The 24,191-nt window shown below is 56.2% G+C and overlaps 1 protein-coding gene across 4 annotated transcripts; it reads right to left on the reverse strand.

The window, feature by feature from the left end:
- Nucleotides 1-4,489: 4,489 nt before the first annotated feature.
- LOC125088119 (long-chain-fatty-acid--CoA ligase ACSBG2-like) lies at nt 4,490-22,723 on the reverse strand. 4 transcript variants are annotated; one of them, XM_047709161.1, is made up of 14 exons: nt 22,624-22,723; nt 22,092-22,210; nt 21,403-21,626; nt 17,960-18,048; nt 17,314-17,434; nt 12,515-12,595; nt 12,256-12,405; nt 11,970-12,146; nt 10,068-10,249; nt 9,739-9,972; nt 6,242-6,459; nt 5,843-5,982; nt 5,180-5,426; nt 4,490-4,785 (listed from the first exon to the last, which is right to left on the reverse strand). In XM_047709161.1, exons 2-14 carry the CDS (start codon nt 22,153-22,155, stop codon nt 4,694-4,696), a joined length of 2,019 nt encoding a protein of 672 aa, XP_047565117.1. In that variant the 5' UTR covers nt 22,156-22,210; nt 22,624-22,723; the 3' UTR covers nt 4,490-4,693. The 4 variants fall into 4 exon arrangements, 3 of the variants coding, with proteins under 3 accessions (XP_047565117.1, XP_047565113.1, XP_047565127.1); XM_047709157.1 differs by having other exon boundaries at nt 5,843-6,000; XM_047709171.1 differs by lacking the exon at nt 10,068-10,249 and having other exon boundaries at nt 5,843-6,000; nt 9,739-9,968.
- Between the last annotated feature and the right edge of the window lie 1,468 nt (nt 22,724-24,191).

Below are 24,191 nucleotides of genomic sequence, written 5' to 3' on the forward strand. Positions count from 1 at the left end.
GCTCTGGCTTGGGCTCGGCCCTCCCACCCCTGCGAGCCACGCCGGTCCAGAGACCCAGCTCCTCGCATGCCTGAGACTCTCCAAGGGCCACACCGGCCCCTCGCTCCCAGCCAGGACGCCCTCGTGGCGTCAGCCCCCTGGGATGGGGCTCCTCGGCGTGGGGTCCCTGTGTGCTCAGTCAGCCTCTATTCCCCCAGCCGCGACTCAAGGTTCCCCCACCCCCTCCCCCGACTTTTGCCGTGAAGGAGACGTGGGGAAAAGGACTGGGGTGGGGCCCAGAGGTGGGCTCACCCTCTCCCCCAAGCCCACCATCAGAGGGTCTCTCCTCCCCCCCAGTTCTGAGCTCCGATGCGGGGAGTGCCAGGCTCCCCTTCCCTGTGGTTTCGTCTGTGAGGCAGACCCTAAGCACTCCTGGGGGAGCCCTGCCTCCAAGACTCCCCCAGACTTCAGCCTCCCTGGTGAAGTCCCCAGAACTCGCTGGGAAGGCCCGGGAGCTTTGCAGAGGAAACCGCCATGACTCCTCGCCGTCTGCTCTGATTCTCTCCTGACCCTACTGCCTTGAGGTATTAGGAAGAGGGCAGGCCTGTGTGGCGGGCTCTGTGCCATCACCGTCCCCTTCCCCAGGCAGGCCGACAATACTCCAAAGTGGGGCACCTTTCTTCTCTGGAAACTCTAAGACATTGGACTGAAGGAACCGGCCTGATGTGGGCTACACGGGAAGGCAGCCGCTGCCCAGCCCTCTGTGTGCGGAGGCTGCTGGGGGCCACAGCCAGGAGCCTGAGCTGGTCTTTCCCCTTCGGGAGCATCTGCTGGGAAGGGCCATAGGCCCTCCCGAGCTCCATGTGGCAGCTTGGGCGGCACTCAGCTCTGGAGCCGGGCCGTGCCCAGGAAACCGCTGGAGGAAGGCCAGGATTTGGCCTGCCCTCAGGAACAGCAGTGTCTGGCCCCTCCTGCTGTTTCTGGGGCTTTCAGAAGCACCAACCCACTTCTCAGTTACCTCCTCTGGCCAGAAGGCCCCAGTGCTGGCCCCATGACCACCTGATGGACGTGCCAGGCACCCAGGGCCCTGACCCTGACCGCAGCATTCCCAGCTGCTCCCCTCCCCCCCAGCTGCCCGGCAGCTGGGCCTACAAGGGCTCTGGGGACGCTTCCATAGGAAGGGGCTGGCACTTTGTGATTGCCTCGTGTTTAGTGTTAAGCCCCCTGCCCCCAGTGCAAATCCCCGTGTTTTGCTATCTCCTGAACAAAATGTAAACCGACACCAGAAAGCAAAAGGTATCGAATACCTTTTTTACCCATAAGGGTTTTTACAAAGAATGTGTCTCACTAGGAACTAGGACACTCATCAGCCTGAGACCAACTCCTGGATAAAAGGAATAAAGGAGAATCGTGTTTGTAATAAGTTACAGGATTGTTTCTGTCCTGGATTTTAAACTTTTTGTTAAATTGTGAAATTATGGAGGAGTTTTATAGAAAAAAAAAGTGAAATAAAGTCAGATGGGAAAGCAGAGCTGTGGAGCCTCGTGCGTCCGCTTGGTTCCTCCTTGAACAGCCAGGAAGGGGAGAGGGTGGGCGTCAAGCCTGGGCAGGGGGCGTGGGGATGGGGGGGTGTGAGCACGGTTGGCCTCCTAGAGGAATACAGATGGTGCCGCTAGAAATCCAGGAGAGGGATGATGGTGGAGAATTTGGTCCTGGGTCTTGTTTTGGATGGTGTGTTCTTTCCTTGGAAGCCGGCAGCAAGGTTGGGATTGAAAACCAAGCCCGACTTCACAATATGGGAGAATGGGTGTGTAGGGGGGTGGGGGGAATGGGTCGGCATGGGGGATGGGAGAGATGGGGGGTGGGGGTGGAGGGGTGAGGGGATGGGTTGGGGTGGGAGGACGACAAAGGGCAAGATAGGTGGAAAAAGGGTGGTGAAGCTTCCTTTGCTGAGAGCTGGGTGGCCTGCCTGCTGGTTTGTCCGTGGCGGCCTTTGCTCTGGACTCCGTAGCAGCCCGAGTTCTCACAGGCCCCACATATGCAGCCCCGTCCACCCTGCGAGAGCTCCGTCCCTGAGTGCCCCGCGCGGCAGGCTGGCACCCGGCCACTCTGCCCACAGCAGCTGCGACGAGGTGGCAGGTCCCCGCGGGGTCCCGGGGAGCCTGCCTTCTCAGCCTGGCCAGAACTCTGCTTCCAACATCAGGGCTCCCCCACCCTGTCTTTCCCACCAGAGAAAGATTCTGCAAGTCCCCTGGGGCAGTTTCTGCTCTGAGCTCCTGAAGAAGGGACAGAGAGCGAGAGTGAGTCCCCGGGGTTCCCAGGGTACGCGGAGCCCCACCACACACTGAAGGGCTGACTGCCCGGGGCCAAGAATGCAGCAGGGCGGAGAACCATCGCATGGCCTCTTCCCGAGCCCTGGATGGCGCAGGAGCTGCCGCCGGAGTCCCCGCGGGGCGGACGGAGCGGTCCGGGGAGCCGCCGGCCTGCGGCGCCGCACGTAGGCACATTCTGAGACTTGAGCCCGGGCACGTGCTCCCGCAGCTGCGCACGCGTGTTGGCCCCGGGGGGCGGGGCGGGGGACGCCCGGAGGAATTCTCATTAGCGGCAGGGAATTCAGTTCCTTAAAAAAAAGAAAAAAGTCTGTGTCATCCTTGGTGCCTAAAGGCGTCTCCACGGGTGCGGAGCTCTAGGTGGGCGGCCGCGCTCTCTTCTCCCGCGCTCCGCTGTGGCTCTGCGGCTGCTCCTGGGCCGTCTGCCTCCCGCCGGATGGGCTGAGAAGTCAGTCCTCCAGCCTCTCGCCCCTTTGAGGCTTTGGTCTCTGGTGCCTTTAAAGTTTCCTTTTCGTCTTTCAGTTGGAAACAGTTGCACAACGTGTTGGTGATTTGTTTCTTTCATCCATAGGACATCTCTGTCCCCTTTCAATGCTTTTGCCTTGAATATTTCCAAATCTTACGTCGTAAATGTCTATTTTGATGACTCCTGAGGAGTCTGCAGGTTCCACAGGCACGTGACCCTCATTCCTGCTTCTTTTCCGCGTCCACTTTCTCATGCGTCCCTCGGGAGCCGCGCTCCGCTCCCGACCACGACAGCGCTCCCTCCCAAACAGCGGCCGCCCGCACACCTCTTCCTGAACGCGTCTGCGAGCTCCCTCCTTACACGGTGCCGATGCACCTTAACCCGCACCACCAGTCCTGTGGGCGGGCTCGGGACGGTTTCCCCCTGCTCCTCTTCCGTGGCTGCACACAGCTGCACGTGGGCAGGGGCGCGACTGGGTCCCGGGGGTGCCGGGTGGGGGTGTGGGGACACCAGGCCTGGCCTCACCGGCCTGCCTTCGGAGGGGGCTCGTGGGCGGCAGCTGGCTTGTGCCCCCGCGCGTGTTCTTCTCGGAGCATGAGATGTGGCTCTTGCGTGGCCCAGAGTTCCCCACTTGCTCTTCCGTCCTGTGTGCGGCCCGCGTCCCTCAACACGCAGGGGCCTGACGTCCTCGTCCCACTTCTCCCTGCACTGCTGGGTGCTTATTCCCGGTCAAGCATGATACAAGGTTTACGAGTTCTCTCCAGGCTCCTTCCACCAATTCAATGCTTTCTCCTCCCTTTTCTTCCCTCCCTTGCTTTCGTTCTCCCCTCTCCATTTGCTCCGTCTGGAGCGCATCCTGCCAGGAGGCAGGGCCCCAGCTCTTTCTCCGCAGTAGCTACACGAGGCCGGGCATCCCCAGTCACGGTCACGGGCTAACCCGTGCTTCCTCCGCTTACCCGAAAGGCCACTCCATTCCTGCACGCTCGTCTGTGTGCCGCGCTCCTCTCCTCTGCCTGTCTGTCACTGACGCCCCCTCACTGAGCTTTTCACTACCGTGGCTTTGTCATTTCTTTATTACTAGTAGAACTAGTCCCCTCTGTTAATTATCATTCCCTTCTTAGAGTTTCCCAGAGAGGCGGGCATGGTTGCTTTCCCACCTAGCCTAATCAGCCTGAGTTCTAGAACGTTTTATCTCGTTATCCTGAAGTTTCCTGTTAACATTTAAGTTTCATTTTAGTTTAAAAAAAAAAAAAAATGTGTCCTGGCTGGCGCTGGGTGGGTCCCCAGAGAATCCTCGGTGGCCGCTCTCTCGGGATGACTGCGAACAGCGCAGGGGGTGGGGGGGAGGTCCTTCCTGCCGCCTCTCTCCAGGGGGTCGAGGGCCTGGACCATGCCTCAGCTTTCTTACGTCAGAGTGTGTGTAGTGTTCAAAGTGAAGAAACTGAGCTTTATCGCATCTGGTTTCAGCTTTTCCGCAGCCTTCAGCAGGAACTCCTCACCCACTTGGGCACGACAGACACTGCAGCCAGCCTCCCCGTGGGGTGTCAGGTGGCGTCCCTGGCCTCCACCCCCCCCCCAACGTGCCACTAGCACCCACCTGCCTAGTGGAGACAACCAAAAATGTCCCCAGACATCGCCACATGTGTCCTGGGGCGCAGGACCACCCTGGGTGAGAACCACTGCTTTCATGAAACCAGTTTTATTCACTTTCACCTTTAAACGTGAAGCACTGCCGCAGAGGGGGCATCTTAGTTAAAACCCGTCCCGTTCGGCTCGGCACTCGGAACAGCTTCCCTCCTCCTAGAAGGCAGCGCCTCGGGCGTCAGATCTTCTGGATCCTCCCATAGGGGTTCGGGGGCACAAGGGCTCCGGGTCCGCGGATGAGGCCGGAAGCCCCGGGGCCTTTCTTGGCTGCTGGTTAGTCGTCATAGTCGTCCTCCTCGTAAAGGTTTTCAATTTCAGCTTGGTAGATCCTGGCCACCATGGCCCTCTTGAGTTTGGTGGTGGCTCCTGTCACAGAATCACGTGCAAGGCGGGGCCTTCCCCCTCCCCCGCCCCTGCAGGAGCCTCCCTCCCCGCAGGATGAGATGTTCGTGGGCCAGATCGGTCCTGGGGATGCAGGGGGGCGCCTGGGGTCGGAATAGTAGAAGGCTGGGATTGAGGGCCCCGAGGAGGGGAGGTACAGTAGGCCCGTCCCAAAGTGCCCCGAGATTGTCCGTCCTGCATGGGGACCGCCGCTGAGGACCGGCCCCTCCACCCCCAGCCGGGTTCCTCGGAGGAGCCGCTGAAAAACGCAGGCGCCAGGGATCGTGGCCCGGGAAACGTGGCATTTTAAGGAGCACGAGCCAGGGGCTTGGGAGGGAGCCCCCGCAGCAGGACGCCTTCACGCCCCGCCCCCGCTCACCCAGCTCCCCTCCAGCCACGGAGAAGTCGGTCCTGAGGATGGTCCACTTCATGATCTTGGCGCTGTGGGAGGTGACCTCGGCGTTGGCGGCGTCGATGCCCTGACCAATGAACTCCAGGACGACAGGGTCCCCGTCGTAGATGATGTCGGACAGCCGGGTGGACTGGCTCCTGAGCTGCCGGCAGAGAGCCACCGCCTCACTGGTCAGCGCGTTCCGGGGCTCCCCCGTCTCTGTGTTGATCTGGCACTGACATTGGGGGCGGGGGGCAATGGGTCAGGAGACTCCCTAGCTGACCCCAGCCCACACCCAAGCCCACGAGCCCAGCTCCCCACGCGGGGGCTCGCCTCAGTGGCTTGTCTCTCTCCTCTCCACCCTGGGAGGGCCGGTCCCCACCCCCGCTGGCGCCAACGAGAAAACAAGCTCGGCTTGGAGAGACTTGCCCCCCACGTCCCCACTTCCTCAGGGCTGGGTGGGCCCAGCTCAGCCCTAGCTGCCCTTTCTCTGGAAATGGGCCAGGAGCTTCCCCCTCAGGGGGCCAAGGGACCCACCCCTTGCCTCTCCTCCCCCAGCCTCAGTGTGCCCATCCTGCAACGGGGGCAGCAGCCTCCGCCCAACCCACAGCCCAGATCATCGTGGGGCTCAGACACGCAGCCGGGAGGTACCTTGAGGGTAAGCAGGGCGCACAGGTAGGGTGCATCCTGGCCCACAACCACGACGTAGCGCACAAGAGGGATGTACCGCTTCACCCGCTCCTCGATGGGGTTCGGGTTGATCCTCTCGCCTGAACTGAGGGTGATGATATCTGCATGCAGACAGGGAGCTGGAGGGGGCTGTGGTCTGAAAAGCCGCATCAAGTCAGCTCTCCCGCAGCCCATGGCCACCCCCTGATGTTCAGAAAGGACAGAGATCTAGCCCAGGCACACAAAGGGTGTCCCTTCCTCCAAGCTGGACTTCAGTCCTCCCCTCATTGTTGTGCAGTACACTACCTGCACCACCGTCCACAGCAGCCCTGTGGGGCCCACTCAGAGGCACAGAGCACCTTGCAGCCTTGTCTTGCTCACCTCTGGTGTTGCCCACAACGTACAGGAATTTATCAGTGTCCAAAAAGCCGAGGTCCCCCGTGCACAACCAGCCATGGGCATCAATCTTCTCCTGGGTGTTCTCCTCATCATTGAGATACCCCATGAAGACGTTCCGGCCCCAAATGTAGATGTCCCCAATGCCCTCATCATCTTCATTCTGTGTCTTGATGTGGGTTCTGGGGAGGGACTTCCCGCAGCTGGGGACAGTGGGCAGGGAAGGGATGTTAGGGACACACCAGATAGAGATTCCCACTGGCAGACGGGCAACCCCTTACCCCACCCCCCCACCCCCACACACAGCTTTTCAGATCCCAGGCCTTTTCTGACTGTCCGGCTTCTAACGTCCTGTGGATCCAAAGCAGGGGACACAGGGAGAAGGGGGACAGGGAGGGAAGGCTTGGCCCACCTTGACTTGGAACTAAGCTCGCTGGGTATGTGGACCTACCACACCCAGCTCCTGGCCAGCAGGAGCCCCCGGATGAGCACAGGGGACAAGGCAAGAGGCAGGTGAACTCCAGACACCTTTTGGGTGGGACGGGTTGCTGTGAGAGGTATCTGGGCAGGAGAGAAAACAGGACCATCCAGGCAAGAATGAGGCATCTCACCACCTGCTTATGTCCTTGGAAACTGGAGGTGGGTGCTGGGGCTGATGCTTTGCCTTTCAAAGTTCAAGGTTCCTATCCAGGCACCTGGACCCCAATCCTCGCTGCGCTTGCTCCCCAGGCTGACTGGAGACTCAGGGCAGGGCCTCAGCACGGGCCCGGCCAGTGCCCAGGATACACCTGCGTGGACTGAATTGTGTCTTCCCCAAATTCCTAACCCCAAATGAGATGGTGGTTGGAGCTGGTTGGGTTTCCGTGAGGTCCTGGGAGTGGGGACTGCATGATGGGACCAATGTCCTTTAAGGAGAGACACCATCTCTCCACCATGCAAAGACACAGAGAGGGGCCAGCCGTCCACACCACAACTGAATCAGGGACATCTCGGTCCTGCAGCCTCCGGAACTGAGACTAGTTCTCTGTGGTTCTTGAAGCCCCTGGGCCTGTGGTGCTCTGTCTTGGCAGCCAGAGCGGAGACACGGCCCCTGAGGCCAGACGTCCAGCCCCTCGTGCAAGGCAATCTCCGTTCACAGTCCCACGCCTCCCGAAGGAGCAAAGCCGCCCAATGAAATACTGGAAAGCCCAGAGGCCTGGCTGAGCACCTCTGCTCTGACTGGTTTCCTGGCTGTGGACACCACTTTCCTCGCTCGAGCTGCTCAGGTCGTGTGTGGAATGACAGGATTCTGGAAGCATCGGGGGCTGGCTCTGGCTGCTTGGATTGCGAGCCCCACTGCCCCCCACAGCAGGGGTTCTTGATGCCGGGTTCCTGCTGGAACCCTAGTGGTCTGACACCCCAGGCTGGCAGGGATCGCTCCACATGCCAAGCGGTACCTAGAACGTGCGGCAACTCCAAACACCACCACCCAGTCGGGCGACAGCTCGGGTCGCGGAACCTGTCTTTCCTTCAGCCTCCGTGCCTGTCCCCCTTTCTGCCCTGCCTCTCTTTGGGTCTGGGGATTGAGGAGACCCTGTGGGTGGCAAAGTGCTTGGTGACTGGCCTTCGTCTTGTCTCTGCTGAAGGTCGCTTTCACCTCCCCAAAGCCAAGGTGCTCTCGGGAGGGTGCCACAGACTCTCTCCTTGACCAGACGCAGCTTGGGCTTCTCTGAGCTGTCTTCTCCACAGCCCTCGGCCTTGGTCTCTAGGCACAAACCATCTCATCCACCCACGAACAGAGAGACTTGAGAAAACCTTAGCATTTCCCAACGCTCAGGCCACATCCCCCAGGATGACCCCACCCCTCTTACATCCCTTCCAGAAAGCTTGAGCTCCCAGGAGAGTTTCCCAGATGACCCCCTAAGCCCCCTTTTAGGGTAGCTACTTTAAAAAAGCTTTCAGACAAGTCCTCCTCTGCTCTTTGAGATGCAAATCTGCCACCCAGAACTTTCTCTGCTCTTTGAAATGTCAGGGAGGTAGCTCTGGCTTTCTCCCCCAGCGCCTGTGGGAGGCTCAGGACCCCTCCCCAGAGGGCTGCTTGCTCTCATCTGCACCTCCTGCCACAAACACACGGTAGGTTTATTTCTCTCCAGAGAAGCAAGTGCCAGTTGTCAGACCTGGAGGGGTTCAGTTAGTGAGCGCCGACCCCCTTTCCTGCTTTCTGTGACGGCCACTTCCCAGATGACTCAAGCCCCCACCACCTCCCTCAACCCCACAGACCCCTCAAAGACATCCAGTCCCTCGGCCCAAATTCAAGTAGAGGTCAGGTCACACAGGGCCCTCCTTCTGGCTGCAGTGGTAGTTGTAAATAAAATCTGTCCCTGTCACTTTAAGGTGTGTCTGGTTTTACCTTTGAAAATGATCACCCCTTCAGAGGCCAGCCCCAGGTTAGGGAGACCGAGGGCGGGGGAGAAAGGCAGCCCACCAAAAGGGCTGTGACGTGTCCAAGTCAACTATTTTGTCCTGTTTTTTCAGCACATGCTGAGTCCTCCAGGAAATGAGCAGGGATCCCTGAACGAAGTCAGTGGTGGTAGTAGCCAGTCTCCGGATGGCTTTGCCCACCCAGAATCCACATCCTGGTGTAGCCCCCTCCCACCCTGGAGAGGGCTGGTCTTCCCGACCCTCATAGATGTCAGACAGGGCAGAAATAGCAGAGTTCCGCTTCTGAGGTTAGGTCGTAATAGGGTTGCCAGATCAAATACAAGATGCCTGGGTATATCTGAATTACAAGTGCAAGTATTAGTATATCTCAGATATTACAGGGGATATACTTACAGTTTAAAAAAAAAAAAAAAAAGGTTGATTATCTGAAATTCAAATGTCCCTGGGTGTCCTGTATTTTATTTGCTGAATCTGGCCACCCTAGACCTAAAGGAGAGTGTGGCTTCCACTTCCACCTTGCCCTCTCTAGGGTCTCTTGTGTGAGGGAAGACTACTGCCATGGTGGGGAGAGGTCAGCTAGCAAAGGAGCAAAGCGGCCATGTGCGGAAGCCAGCCTCCGAGCGGTTCCTCCAGCCCCAGTTGAGCCTTCAGATGAGGCCGCCCCAGCCACCAGCTTGACTGTGACGCCTTGAGGTACTCGGGGCGAGGACCACACAGCTCCCAAGCAGCCCCCCGATTCCCAACCCACAGAGGCCACGGAATCATGTTTGTGGTACTAAGCTGCAAAATTTCAGGGTAACCTTTACACGGCGATGAATGTGTTCCCTCCCAAGGGGCCAGGGTGTCAAAAATGGTTGGCCATTCGTAAAAAGAATGGTTGGCACATTAGAAAACAAATCCGAGGGGCTTCGGGTCACCCCACATGGGGGTTCACTTGCTCCTTGGACCTCGGGTCTGCGTCACAGTGGGGAAGAACAGAGTAGCGGGACTGTGCGCCCTGGTCAAGGTCAGCCCACCCCCCCACCGCCCAGCCACCTGTCCGTCCCTCCACTGAGACCCACCTCAGCAGCCGGAAGTCATGCTGCCTGGAGACCGTGTGGATGCCAGTGCTTTCGGACAGGCCGTAGAGCGCGAGGATGGGCATGTTGAGGCTGAGGAAGTAATCCAGGGTGGCTCTGGAGAGCCCCAGGCCCAGGCTGAAGTACTGCCGGCAGTGATGGAGACCCAGGAACTTCCTGGCCTGGTTGAAGGTCAGCCTCTTGGCCAGGCCAAAGCACAGCGGGGGATGGGTCTGCCTTGAGGAGCGTCACAGGGGAGCAGAGCTGGGCCTCAGGACTCCACGCCGGCACCCCCCACCCTCCTCCAGGGCAGCCCTGAGACCCAGCCTCACCTGAACATCCGCTTTCTGTTTATCCTGAGTCCCAGCCACATGGCCCACTGGTCGACCCTCCTCCGGAATGGGGAGGACGAGAGCTGGTCGGTCTTCAGGTTGTCCAGCAATCTGTCCCAGATCCACGGGACGCCGTGGAACAAGGTGGGCTTCACTTCCCGGAGCGTGTCTATCAGGGAGCCCTGCATCACATGGCACCATGGGCTCCCGGCCAGCCCTGCCCCAGCCCCCTGCCCCACTGCAGGGCCAGGTGTGGGAAGCCCTTCCCTGCAGCCATGACCGGGAGCCCTGCCGTGAGGGAGGCAGGGAGCGCCAAGGGGGATGACCAGGACCATCTGCTCCCACCGGCCCTGATCAGTGGGACACGCAGGATCCGTGTCCCTCCCCACGTGACTCAACACATGTGAGATTCAGCCACAACATTTGCTGTTCCTGGGGTTCCGTCCACCCTCTCCCAGAACCCTGAGTCGGGGCAAGCAGTGGATAGAGAAGGGAAGGGAAGGTGCAGAGACAGAGACAGAGACACACGGAAAATGACAGGCAAACACACGATTAAGAGATGGAGGGAGAGAGAGACAAGATGAGACAAAGAGACAGAAGGGACGGGAGGGGGGGAATGAGAGGACGTGGGGGACGGGGAGGGACAAACTCTGGCTTTATCACCATTTTCACATCTTCTCGGTTACCGAGAGATGCCCCAGTGCTCACAAACGCAACATTGACAAAGAAGTGTGGAGAGTAAGGCGAGCCAAGCCATGCCCACCGGGCCCCACCGGAACAGAGGCCAGCCCCAGAGCTGAACCGGGTCTCACATTATTAAAAGGCCTTTAAAGGGCTCCAAGAAGAAGAGCTTGTGACACGTGAAAATATTAAATCGAAGCTTTCGTGTCCGTAATGTTTTCCACTTTTTTCAGTGAGAAATCCGCAGAAATTTGTTCTCTCCCTGAGTACCTACATGATTCACCTCAGTTATGCCCCTCGGCCCGGGAAGCCTACATCCCGCACCACCTGGCCCTTTGCAGGACACGTTTTCGGGCCCCTTGGCTGAGGAAGTCGCAAGGATCCGGCGGGCAACGATGTCCTAGTTTTTCGCTTTTCCCTACTTCCTGTCTTGACGGGAAATGTGTGATTTTCTACACTCAGAGTCAACGCGGCTGTGACTGAGGTCTCGTGACGTATGTCAGTGACCTCATGACCCACATGACATCATCTTGACCATTTTCAGTGCACAGCTCCGTGCCCTGAAGCTCGCTCACACTGTCCTGCAGTCATCCCCACTGTCTGTCTCCAGAACTTTCCATTTCTCCACACGGAGACTCTGTCCCCACGAAGCACAGACTCCCACCCCTGCCCCAGCCCTGGCTTCCACCCTCTCCTGGTTTATGTGGACAGGACTCCTCTGGGGACCTCCTGGGAGTGGGCTCCTGCAGGACGGGTCCTTCTGGGTCTGGCTGCTCTCGCTGAGCTTGGGGTCCCCCCACGTGGTGGCAGGGTCCCTTCCTTCCTAGGGCTGGACCATCTTCTGTTGGGTGGGTGGAGTTCATGTATTATTACCCACTGGTCTGTTGATGGGCACAAGGTGTGCTTCCCCTCACATGCTTTTTTAACGGCTAGATCAAGCCTCCTGTGCTGGTGAGTCTTGCCCTGTGGGAGGAGCCGGATGGAGGCTCCCATTCCCCAGGGCACGAGCTCATGTCTGCTCCAGCCCCCTCACTTCACAGATGGGGAAACTGAGGCCCAGAGACGCAGAGGACCAAAGTCACACAGCAGGCTGGGGGTAGGGGCAGGGCAGGCATCCCAGTCCTGGGCCGAGCTCCCCACAGAGGAGGACCCCCCGACTCCTCCAGCCTCCCCGGCCTCACCTGCGCCCACGGCAGCAGAGGGCCCGGGAGCTCCACTTACCCTCAGAGCGTCTGGCTGGGCGAAGTAGAGGGCTCCGGCGACCGAGATGGAGACCCACATGTCCAAGAGCTGGGCCCCCATGTAGCTGAGCGGGAGGTAGTTCACCAGGATCTCCTGCGCCTCCGGGGGGCACTTGTAAGACAGCCTCTGGGCCGTGGCCAGCGTGGTCCAGGTGATCTGCAAGGCCCCAGAGCCATCACCCTGAGGCTTGTTCTCCCCCAGGAGCTCACCTTCGTCCAGACGAGCCCCAGAGCCCCAGGCTCCCCCCTCCGGAGGGGACACTCACGTTGTCGTGGCTGAGCATCATGGCCTTCGGGGGGCTTGTGGCCGACAGGCTGTAGACCAGGGTGCAGCACTGGTTGGGCTTCTGGGAGTCAATGACCCGGTCCAGCGTGTCTTCCGAGACGCTGCCTGCCAGGTCCAGGAACCCTCTCCACTGCAGAGAGCCGGTGGAGGGGTGGGGGGTGGCCGGGAGGGGACCCTGACCCTGAGACCTCAGCCCCTAGGCCACGCCCCCGACCCTGCCCTCCCCGGCGAGGACCTACAGAATACAGGTTCTGCATCCGGGTCCGGATCTCCTCCTTGTACTGCACAATGGCTTTGAGGTGTTTCAAGGAGCCCTGGATCTGCCAGACATTGAGGGGCTCAGGACGCGCCGGGCAGGAGCGCTGGTCGAAGCTGAGCCCCGAGCCCGCTTCCCCAGCACTTCCCCACGGGCGGCAAGGACACTCCCCCGTTTTCTTTGGATTGAGGCAAAACACACAGGAATTGGCTACGTTAACCATTTCAACGTGGACACTTGAGCGGTATTGAGTACATTCACGTGATATGAACGTCACCTCTGTCTAGTTCCAGAACATCCCGCCTCCCCAAAAGGAAACCCGGTGCCCGTTAGCCGTGACTCCATTCCCCCGTCCTCCGGCCTATTCCGGAGGTTTCATATAGACAGAATCCTACACTCTGTGGCTGCGTGTGTCTGGCTCTTCTCATTGAACGTCATGCTTTTGAGGTCCACCCACGCGGGGGCGTGTCGGTGCTTTCCTCTTTTTAGGGCCGAGGAACAGTCCGGGGTGGGGATGGGCCACCATTTATCCACTCATCAGCTGCTGGGGTGCTGCGCTGTGCCCCTGTCTGGACTGCTGGGAAAGTCTGTGTATGAACTTTTGTTTGCACACTTGTTTTCCATTCTGTTGCGTAGACCCCCAGGTGTGGGATCGCTGGGTCATATGATGGTGATTCTACCGTCGGCTTTCTGAGCAGCTTCCCACACGGCCACCCCATTTTCCCTCCCCACCCCCAGCCACACATGAGGGCTCCAGGGGCCCCGCCGCCACCTCACCAACACTTGTCACCTGCATTTCTGACAATGGCTGTCTTCGTGGGTGGGAAGTGGCGTCTCATGGCGGCTTCCCTCTGTGTTTCCCGGATGACCGTGGACGTTGACCATCTTCTCTGGGGCTGACTGGCCATGCGTGTTTCTTCTCTGGAGAAATGTCGAAGTTCTTTGCCCACTTTTGAACCTGGTTTTCGTTGCTGATGTGTTTTGTTTTTGATGTCGAGGGATCCTGGACCCATTCTGAAAGCGGACTCCGTGGGTGTCCTAGGGCTGCTGGGATACACTACGGTGTTGGCTCTGAGCGGCTTGGTCTGCTCTCTGCTTAGAGTCTCGTAATCTCCAGACCCAGGAGTGGGAAGCCTGGGTCCCTTCCGGAGGCCCCAGAGCAGGATTGCTCATTTGGGAACTGGCTTCTTTGGGTTGTTGGCAGAATCCGGCTCCCTGCGGCTGCAGGACCAAGGTCTGCCTGTCTCCTGGGTGGCTGTCAGCCGAGGGCCCTTCTCCACTCCTGAAGGCCACCACATTCTCTGGCTCAGGGTCCCTTCCTCCATTTTCAAAGGCAGAAACCCGGGGCCAGGGAAGTTTTCTTCTTCTCATCCTTTGAATCTCTCGGCTCTCGGATCTGCCTTATCTTTCTCTGTCTCCAGCTGGTGTGTTTATAGGAGACCCCTCCCCCGGATAATCCAGGATCATCCCCCAGCTGAAGGGCCTTAATATTAATCCCATCAGCAAAATCCCTTTTGCCACACAAGGCGCCGTGATGACGTGATCACGCGTCCCAGAGATTAGGGCGTGGACATCCTTGGCATCAAGGGGCTGATCACACCGACCGACGGGATTTCCTGAGAGGGAGGACTCAGGAATGGGGCCAGACTTTGGGTCTGAGCAGCTGGAAGGAGGAGGAAACACTGAGGGAAGAGCAGGTTTTTTGGGGGAAGATCAGGAGCTTGGGTTTGGACAGGCTGCGTCTGAGATGCCTCTCCGGCATCCCACGGTGATTATTGGGAAAGCTGGAGATAAAAGTGCGGGAAATGTCTGCAAACAGATATCTCCTGGGGAAAAGACCCAGAACATGGAAAGCAGTGGTCTGCTGTCCCCGGCCTGGCTCTGTGATTAAGGTTCAAGCAAGTGAAGAGGAACGAGGAGGAGCAACCGGGGAAGAGAGCCAGACAGTGCAAGTTTCATTTTCAACATCGTCCCCACTGCAGCAGGGGCGTGCCTTCCAGGTGGAGAATGACCCAGGCCACACACCTGGTCACCTGCCCAGACCCTGTTTTGGGTTTATTTATTTATTGAGCATTAAAACATTTGTGGTTTAAAAAAATTACATAACAAAGTTTCTCATCTTAACCATTTTAAGCAGATGGTTTGTGGTGTTTAGTGTATTTGCATGACTGGGAAACAGATCTCCAGAACTTGCCATCTCCCCACACGGAGACTCTGTCTGCGTGAATCACAGACCCCCCCACTCCCTGCCCCAGCCTTGGCTCCCACCCTCTCCTGTCTGTGTGGACGGGACTCCTCTGGGGACCTCCTGGGAGTGGGGTCCTGCAGGATGTGTCCTTCTGGGTCTGGCTCCTCTCACTGAGCCCAGTGTCCTCAGGGTCCCTCCACGTCATGGCAGGGGTCAGGGTCCCTTCCTTTCTGAGGCTGGACCGTGTTCCCACATGGGGATGGACCGTGCGATGTGTATCATTCATCCATCAGCAGACATCCGGTTATTTCCATATTTTGACTGTTGTGGATACTGCTGCTATGAACTTGAATGAACCAAAGTATCTTCAACACCTTTCCTTATTTCTTTCGGGCACGCATCTGGCGTGGGATTGCTGCTGCCTCTATAAAGTTTTGAGGACGCTCCATGCTGTGTTCTATAGTGGCCGCGCCGATTTACGTTCTCGACAGAGGACTGGATTGATGGACGGATGCATAATTTACATTCAGTAAAAGTCACCTGTTTAGGTCCACAGTTTCATGAGTCTTTTTTAAAAAGATTTATTTATTTATGTTTAGAGAGAGAGCAGCAGCAGGGAGGGGCAGAGGGGAAGAGAGAGAGAGAGAATCTCAAGCAGACTCCACACTGAGCTTGGAACCTGACCCGGGGCTCCATCTCGTAATCCTGAGATCACGACCTGAGCTGAAATCAAGAGTCAGATGCTTCAACAACAGAGCCACTCAGGCACCTCCAGTTCCACGAGTCTTGACAAACTTACAGCCGTGTGACCACCATCTTCATCAAGATCTAGAATATTTCCATCGCCCCATGAAGTTTCCTTGGCCCCTTTGTGGTCCGATTCCTCCTTTCAACCTGGCAGCCACTGTTCTGGATTTCTGTCCCATAGCTTTGCCTTTGCTGGAGCTTCCCATATATAAACTCACACCACAGGTAACCTTCTCTCATTCAGCACATTTTGGATGCAGCCACGTGATTACACGTAACAGGAGCCCAGTCATCACTATGGTTTGTGGTACTGATGGACCACGATTCATCCAAATGACACAAAAACAGCTGGATCTTGGTTAATGGATGTTTGGGCAGTTTTTTTTGCAATCATGCCTAGAACAGCCACAGACACTCACATGCAGGGTAGACACGTGTTCTCATTTCTCTTGGGTACGTACTCCAGGGTGGGAGGTCTGGACCATATATTACATCTTTGTTTCACTTGCTGTGAAACCATCTAGCCATTTTCCAAGATGGCGGTGCCATCTCTGCCAGCAATGAAGGAGCATTCTGGTGGCTCTCTCTCCTCATCAACATGCAGTATGGTCTGTTTGAAAACTGGAGTCATCCTAGGGGGTGTTTTGTGGTGGCCCTGTCTTTGCCTACATGCCTCTGTCCGCTTGTCATGGGTCCTCTTAGGGTCCCCATTTCATGGGGTTCAGCTCAGGCTGCAGGATGGGCAGGGGCTGACCCAGAAGTTTCAGCTGTAGGACTACCACAGTTCCTCCACGGAAGGGAGAAGAAGACCCAGAGCCCAGGGTGGCCAAACATGAGTGGGCATTACTCTGATGTCCACCTCCTCTGGGTGCCCCATATGCCCATGGATCTTTCCCCATTCCCTCCTTGGAACAGAGATCAAATAGGAATGACCATACCATTGATGATCCTATCCACGATAGTGTTAGCATTGAACACCGACCATGCTAAGCTCTGTCCTAGCCTATTTCAGGTGTACTCAGTTCATTCTCAGAACCAAATCCATTAGGTAGGTCCTGTTACCACTCCCATTTTACAGGTGAGGAACATGAGGCACCAGAAGGTCCAACACCTTGCCCCAGGGCCCAGACTTAGTGAAGTAGCTTCCGAGCCATGGAGCCCACACCCAGAACCACTTCACTTGGAGCAGTGCTGGCCCAGAGAAATTCAGGATCTGTTGTACAGTTCCATTAAGATGAAACATCCAGAACAGGCAAAGCCACAGAGACAGAAAGTGAATTGGTGGTTCGCCAGGGGCTGGGGCCAGGGGAATGAAGCATCCCCACTAACAGGCACAGGGCTTGCTTTTCAGGTGATGGAATGTTCTGGAACCAGACAGAGGTCTTGGTTGCATAACACTGTGAGTGCCCTCAATGCTACTAAACTAAAAAGGGTGTCAACAGTAAATTGTATATTGTGAGTATTTTACCACAATTATTAAAAAAAAAAAAGTAGGAAGAGAGGATCTACTTGCAGTAGATACATTGACGTCCCAGTTTGGGGTGTGTTGGGGGTCAGCCCCTGAGCCAGCATTTAGCAGGCTCTGACCTCCTAGGGCTTGAGCACCAGCTATGGTCAGCAAAGCGAGGGCCATTTGGCAGGAACAGCACATGCCTGGCACCTCTTACAGGCCCCAGACCTGCCCATGCATGGAATCCACAGTTCCTAGCTTGTGAGTAACAGTGGGATGGTAGGTGCGTCATTCATTGGATCCGTTTTGTCTACTAGGCAAAGTCTTTGTCTTTACCTGAGCTGTGCCCTCCACCAGGCAAGCCCGCCTGGCTCCCACAGTTCCCCGAGTCACTGACCTGGATGATTTTCTGCAACTGCCTGTCATTATCCACCACAAAGATGTCTATCTCTGAGCTTTCAGCGATGACCTGGCAGGCTTTGGGGGAGTTGGTGGCCAAGATGCCAACAGAGAAGCCTCTAGAAGCAGAACCCAAAAGGTGAGGACCCACCGGTGAATTGCAGGGTTTCCAAGAGGCTGGCTTTGCCAAAGGAAAGACAGTCCCTCAGGCAGAGCCCTTAGTGTGGCAGACAGCCCCGAACACCCACAGTATGCCTTGTTTGAAGGTGGGTCTCAGGGACAGCTTGGGTGTGAGCCCTGCCCTTTAGAGGTTCCCCAATGGTCTGGACAAGTAGGGGAGGGCTCAATGCTGGAGAACCCTGGGAAGTGGGGAAGGTTTTTGGAGGAGGGGTCATGGGGATGGGCTTCACAGGATGTGTAGGAGTTCGACAGGTAGAGAATGTCAGGAAGGGTGAGCTGGCTGGTGCTCAGGACTGAGCCCTTGATGAGTCCCACTGAACACAGACCAAACAGGAGCCTAGTCTGCTCCTTGAACTGGGCTCTTCCATGAGACCCCCTATGGATTCAAGAGGAGGGATAAGACTTTGCTGGGCTGGTGGTTTCCTGCCTCCATGTACCCCAGGGAGATACCAGATAACTCTTACCCAGCCATGATAGCACCAATGCTGGCGATGACCCACTCCTCCGAGTTTAACCCCATGATCCCCACTCCATGGAAGCGCTCCAGGCCCAGCTGGGGAAGGAGGCCCTTGTGAGGCAAGGGGGGCTCATCTGCCACTTGCCCCTCCCTCCCTGCCCCAGAGCCGGAGCCTCAGGCTGAGAACCCTGGGCTCCCTTTTCTCTGTTGACCATTTGGACTTCTGTTTGCTGATAAAAGAGCCTATCTCCCCCATTACAAGCATCTAGGGCAGTGGTTCTCAACAGGGATGACTCCACCATCCCAGGTGACATTGGGTAACATGGGGAGACATTTCTGGGGAAGGGAATGGTGCTGACATCGAGTGGGTGGGCACCAGGGGTGTTGAGAAATATCCTCTAATGTACAGGACAGACCCGTCCGCAAAAAATGATCCAGCCCCGAGTGTCCATAGTACTGAGATTAGAAAATATGAATAAAACGTGCTCCCCCTCCAACATTTTTATGAATAAATATTTGACAAAATCAGGGCTGTACTAGGCCTATATCATCATTAACACACCGTTGTTGGTAAAACCATACATCCTGACTATTTTCCCAGTCTTTAAATATTTCTTTATGGTATCAAATATAACACCTCAATGATATTGGGTAATATAGAGATGTCACAATTTGGGGGCATCTGGCTGGCTCAGTTGTTAAGTGTCTGCCTTTGGCTCAGATCATGATATCAGGGTCCTGGGATCAAGCCCCGAGTCAGGCTCCCTGCTCAGTGGGGAACCTGCTTCTCCCTCTACCCTTCACCCTGCTTGTGCTCTCTCTCTCAAATAAATAAATAACATCTTTTTTTTAAAAAAAGTCATAATTTAGTGACCCCCCCTTTATTGGTCGATACTTAGGTAAGATCCTTTTTCCCCTCCATATTTATTAGATAAAATATTGGGAGAATATCTGCCTAGCTCAAGCTCTGTATACCCACATTATTTGTGCTGATGTCTGGATTGACTTAAAAATTCAAAATGGCGCACCATTCATCCATCCTGGCAGAACCAGGGGTTGCCACCACCTGGCCCCCAGGTGGGCCTTTCCCCTCCACTCTAGGCTTCTGAGCACAACTGCCCACTGCTGGTGTCCTTGTCTAAACAGGGCACCATAAAGTCAACATAAAGAATTGTTGATGTTACCTACCCCCCTGTGCTGAACCTGCCTTCTGCAATCTCAGTTAACAGCAGTTCCTTCAAGTTGCCCAGGCCAGGAATCTTGATTATCCTCAGGGCCTTTCATTCCCCTGGACACCCAACTCATCAAGACATAATGTTGGCTCTGCCTTCAGAATCTGACCACATCTCATCCACTCTCCTGCTACCATACAGGTCCCAAATACCTTCTCAACCTCAACTGGTCTCTCTTTTTCCACCCAGTCTGTTTTCTCCGCAGCAGCCACACAGTGCCTGTGAGTACCCAACTCTGGGCACATTTCTCTGCTTACAGCCCTCCATGGCTCCCACCTCATTACTGGTAAAAGCCCCCCAAGACCCAGCAAAACCTGTCCCTATTGCCCCCTGCCCTCATCACTTCCCTCTCCCCCTCACTCACTCTGCTTTAGCAACGTGGGTCTCTTTGCTGTTCAACCAACATGCCAGGTCCCATCCTGCCCCAGGCCCTTTGCACATTTGTTCCCACTGCCTGTAACACTTACCCCCAAATACTCACTTAAATTTCCCCCTCCCAGTTGTTTAAGTCTTGTTCAAATGCCACTCTCAGAGAGTCTCTCTTTGGCCACCATAGGGTAAGATTACAACCCCTACCCCAGCTCATCAACCCCTTTTATTTTCTTTAGTTTTCTCTGGATCATTGTCTACTTCCTGAATACTTTTTTGTTATGTTGACTGGACAAGTCCCTAGAGGTCTCTTTCCCCTTTTCCTAATCTAAAAAACAGGCATTCCTTTCTTGAAGATATGCCCAAGGGGCTAGATTCTGGAAGCCTGCAATGAATGAGGTGGTCTGGCCCCTTGCCCTCATGAACTGACCAACTAAACAAATAAAATTATACAACTATGTTGCCACATGGCTATGAGAGCTGGGCAGAACATTTTCAAAGGGGCTATGATAGAGTGTGTTGGGAGCTGGTGAGTCTAGGGAACCAGGGTGATCAGGGATGACCTCGCTCAAAAGATGAGGTATTGGAGGGGCGCCTCGGAAGTTTAGTCTGTGTCTGACTTGTGATTTCAGATCAGGTCACGATCTCAACCTGGTGAGGTCAAGCCCTGGGCCAGGCTCCGCACTCAGCAGGGAACCTGCTTGAGATTCTCTCTCCCTCTCCCTCTGCCCCTCCCTCCAGGAAATAAATAAATCAGAAAAAAAAAAAAGGTGAGACATTGGCAAAGAGACACGGTAACAGTAACTACTGTAAAAATATAGCTAACGCTGATGTAATGCTCAGTGTGAGTCAGGGGCTGTTTGATAGGTGTAAACTTCCTGAATTCCTTTTTTTTTTTTTCCTTAAAGATTGTATTTACTTCTTTATTTGAGAGGGGAGAGAGCACAAGCAGGGGCAGGGGCAGAGGAAGAAGGAAAAGCAGGTTCCCCGTTAGGCAGAGAGCCTGACACCAGACTCAGTCCCAGGACCCTGAGATCATGACCTGAACGGCAAGCAGACACTTAACCCACTGAACCACCCAGGCGCCCCAACTCCCTGACTTCTTGTAGCAAACCCTTGTTTTATACTAAATTTAATAAGGTAAATGGATCTGTCCATATATAACGTTTACATTTTTAATATCATACATATAAAAAAATAGATATAAAAATCCCCATTTTAGGGCGCCTGGGTGGCTCAGTGGGTTAAAGCCTCTGCTTTTGGCTCAGGTCACGGTCTCAGGGTCCTGGGATCCAGCCCCACATCCGGCTCTCTGCTCGGCAGAGAGCCTGCTTCCTCCTCTCTCCCTCTCTGCCTGCCTCTCTGCCTAGTTGCGATCTCTGTCTGTCAAATAAATAAATAAAATCGTTTCTTAAAAAATCCCCATTTTACACATAGGGACACCGAGGCACGGTGAGGCTGGGTCATTAAAAAAACGTTGGTTTGAAGCACCGCCGACACCCATTGTTCCATTAGCTTTCGGGGTACAACACAGTGATTCCAGAGGTCTATACGTGATGCCACATCCACAAGCGTAGCCTAAGTCATTTTTTTAAACAAAAAAGCCACAGGCATCTAACCACACCTGGTGGTGAGAGAGGTTAAGTGATGTGAGCAAAAATGGGCAGGTAAGGGCGGAGCCAGACGAAAGGATGCCTGTCCTGGCCCGCCTGGCAGGAGGGGCGCTTAAGGAAGAGGCGGGGGGGGGGGGGGGGGGGGGGGGGGAGTGGCGCGCAGGCGCAGTGGCCCGGGCACAGCAGTGCGCAAGCGCAGAGCGGCGGGCGCGCAGGCGCAGGAGGGCACGTGGTACCTTGAGGAAGGCCTTGGCGGCGCGCCGGCACTCCTCGTAGTACTCGATGTAGGTGAGCAAGTGCCAGCCGTTCCTGTGCTTGGAGCCGAGCGCGATGTAGTTGGCGTACTTGATGGCCGTGTTCATGACCATGTCATGCACGGTGATGGGCGCCTGGCTGGTGAAGGTGTCCTCCTGCCGCAGGTGCACCTCGCCGTCGCGCTTTGACGTGCAGTAGGGGTGCTCTGTGGGCAGGCGGGGCTCGGGGGCAGTGAGACCCCGGGTGGGTGAAAGAGGGGCAGGGCTGTGGCCCTGGTGGCAGCAGGGGCGGGCAGAGCAAGTGGGGGAGGGCATGGCGGACAGAGGGAGAGAGACGCCGCCGCCAAGGGAGAAAGATGGAGGGGGATGGGGAACACAGAAGAGGGCGCAGGGACGGGTGGACAGACAGATGCACCGGCCCAGACGGGGGGCTCGGCAGCAGCCCACCAGCAAGCAGGCAGCCCAGTCGCAGGCCCGCTGCTCCTCCTCTGGACTCCCCAAGGACCAGCGCCTCTGACCGCTGTGTCCACCTTCGCCGCCTCCCTCCCGTACTCCCAGCCGCCCAGCCAGCCTCGCCCAGCGCCCTGACCCCATCCCAGAGATCCCGAGGCTGGCTTACCCACCTTCGGTGGGTGACTGGCTTCTGTGGGGCCCAAAGAGCCCCCCCTTACCTTTGGCTTTAGCTTCTGATTGCCGATCTCTCTCCTTTGGACTCAGTGTCTTGCATGAGGACATGGTATGCAGCGTATCTTCGGCCTCACTTCTTATGGCCTGGGGAGCATCCGGCCTCCTGGGACATCCACAGAAACACACTTGCAGTCCGGTGGAGGGCTGTGAGTGTCCAGGCCCATGGAGGCCCGGGGCTCCCAGCTACTCGCCGGGGGTGGTCAGGGAAGGCTGCTCTGAACAGTGGGTAGGAGTTGACTTGGCGAGTGGAGGGGGGAAGATCTGAGGAAAGAGAGAGTGTGATGAAGGCCATCCCGGCTGGAGTATAAGGAAAAGTGGAGGGAAGGGAGGAAAAGAAGCCAGATAGGTGGTGAGAGTGGGATCAGCATGGGGTCTTGCTGGCTGTGTTAGTACAGAATTGCTTTCTGGTTCCTTCTGTGTCCAACCCCCACGCAGTGTGGAGACTGGCTGACCCCTGACGGGAATTGAAATGCGTCAGCTCCCAGCCCCTGCCGTCCGCCCACAACCCATTTTCACCTTCTCTGTCATCGGGGAGGCTGTGCCCGCTTCGGTCTGGCAATTCTCTTTATGAGCTTTGATGACCCCCCCTGCTCTAGCCACAGGGGGATAGCAGTCTCCAGACAAGACATCCAGAATGTTCCACCTATGGCCAGCCTTTGTGACCTCACTGTGGGTTTTGTAGCCTGGAGTCATGATGGAGATGTGGCCTGTTGCTGCTTGGCAGAGGCCTGTCTAGGGGCCAGGGGTCTGCCCCCACAGCCAGTGGTTCCCAAGGTGACCGCTCCCAGGGAGGAGCCAGCAGGCAGCAAAATCTTAGCTTTAAAGCTGGCAGCTGGAGGGACTCCATAGTCCCTGGCCAGCATTGTTAGCTTTGGGTGACAAAGTTCACAGGAGACCAGGATGGGAATAGTGAGATGAGGAGGCATGAGGTCTCGGAGGCCAGCGAAGCCGAGTGTGTCAGAGAGCCAGTCAAGGTTGGCAGAACCTAAGGCTCCCAAAAGGTGGAGAAGGACCTTGAGTCACTGTGCCTGGGGGATCCTGAGTTCACCTGCCCATTAGCCGCAGTCTGGAGCTAGAATAGTTTCCCGGATGGGCATACAGCTGGATTTTTACATATTGTGTTGGATGCTGTTGAGGTCGATAAACCAAAAAGGCATTTCAAGGCCTCTCTGGTTCCTCAAAAAATCAAACAGAGTTACCATATGGCCCAGCAATCCCATTTCTGGGAATATACCCAAGAGGATGGGAAGCAAGGGCTAGAAGAGATTTTGCACGCTCACGTTCCCAGCAGCCTGATTCACAACAGTTAAAAGGAAACCACTGCCCACGGATGGATGAAGGATAAACAAAATGTGTCCATCCATGCAATGGGCTATGATTCAGCCTTAAAAAGGAAGGCCATGCCGACACCTGCTACAATGTGGATGAACCTTGAGGACATTGTGCTCATGATATAAGCCGGACACAAAAGGACAGATTCTGTCTGATCCCATTTGCGGGAGGTACTTAAAGCAGTCAGGCTCAGAGAGACAGAAAGTAGAGTGGTGGTTGCTGGGGTGTTTGTGGAGGTTCCAAGTCTTGATTAATTTGGAAGAGAGTCACATGAAGGGGAGAGCCAGGTGGTTTCTGGGGCCCGCAGTGGGAGTCTCCCCTTCCTGCTTTGGCCAGCCGTCTCCTCAATCAGCAGCTTCTTGGGCATAAGCAGTTTCCTTGAGCGCCTTGGGGACAGCGGGAGTCTATCAGCCGCTGGAGAGATGATGGAGCCTTCTCAGCTGGGAACCTAGGAGTTGTTCCTGAGTAGGCTTTTCCAGCCCTATGAGCGATCCCCCCATCCCCCCTGCCCAGCTTTTTTGAGCTATCATGGACAAACCATAAAATGTACCCATTGCAACAATCCAGTGATTTTTAATAAAAGTCATACAGTTGTGAAGTCATCACCATAATCATCCTGAAAGTTCCCTTGTGCCTGTGTGACATTGACCGAGCTCCTCATCCCAGCCCTGGGCAACTACTGATCTGCTCTCCGTCCATCGTTTTGCCTTTATTAGACATGTCATATAAGTGGAGTGACACAGTGTGTAGCC

Source organism: Lutra lutra, chromosome 1 (genome assembly GCF_902655055.1).
Source record: "Lutra lutra chromosome 1, mLutLut1.2, whole genome shotgun sequence".
NCBI classification, from domain to species: domain Eukaryota; kingdom Metazoa; phylum Chordata; class Mammalia; order Carnivora; family Mustelidae; genus Lutra; species Lutra lutra.

Coding starts and splice junctions, on each gene's coding strand:
- LOC125088119 (XM_047709157.1), bottom strand. CDS start 22,155: ATGTCCTCATGCAAGACACTGAGTCCAAAGGAGAGAGATCGGCAATCA. Junction 12,406..12,514: donor GGATGCAGAACCTGTATTCT/GTAGGTCCTCGC, acceptor GGCTCTCTGCAG/TGGAGAGGGTTCCTGGACCT. Junction 10,250..11,969: donor CCCAGCCAGACGCTCTGAGG/GTAAGTGGAGCT, acceptor CATGTGATGCAG/GGCTCCCTGATAGACACGCT.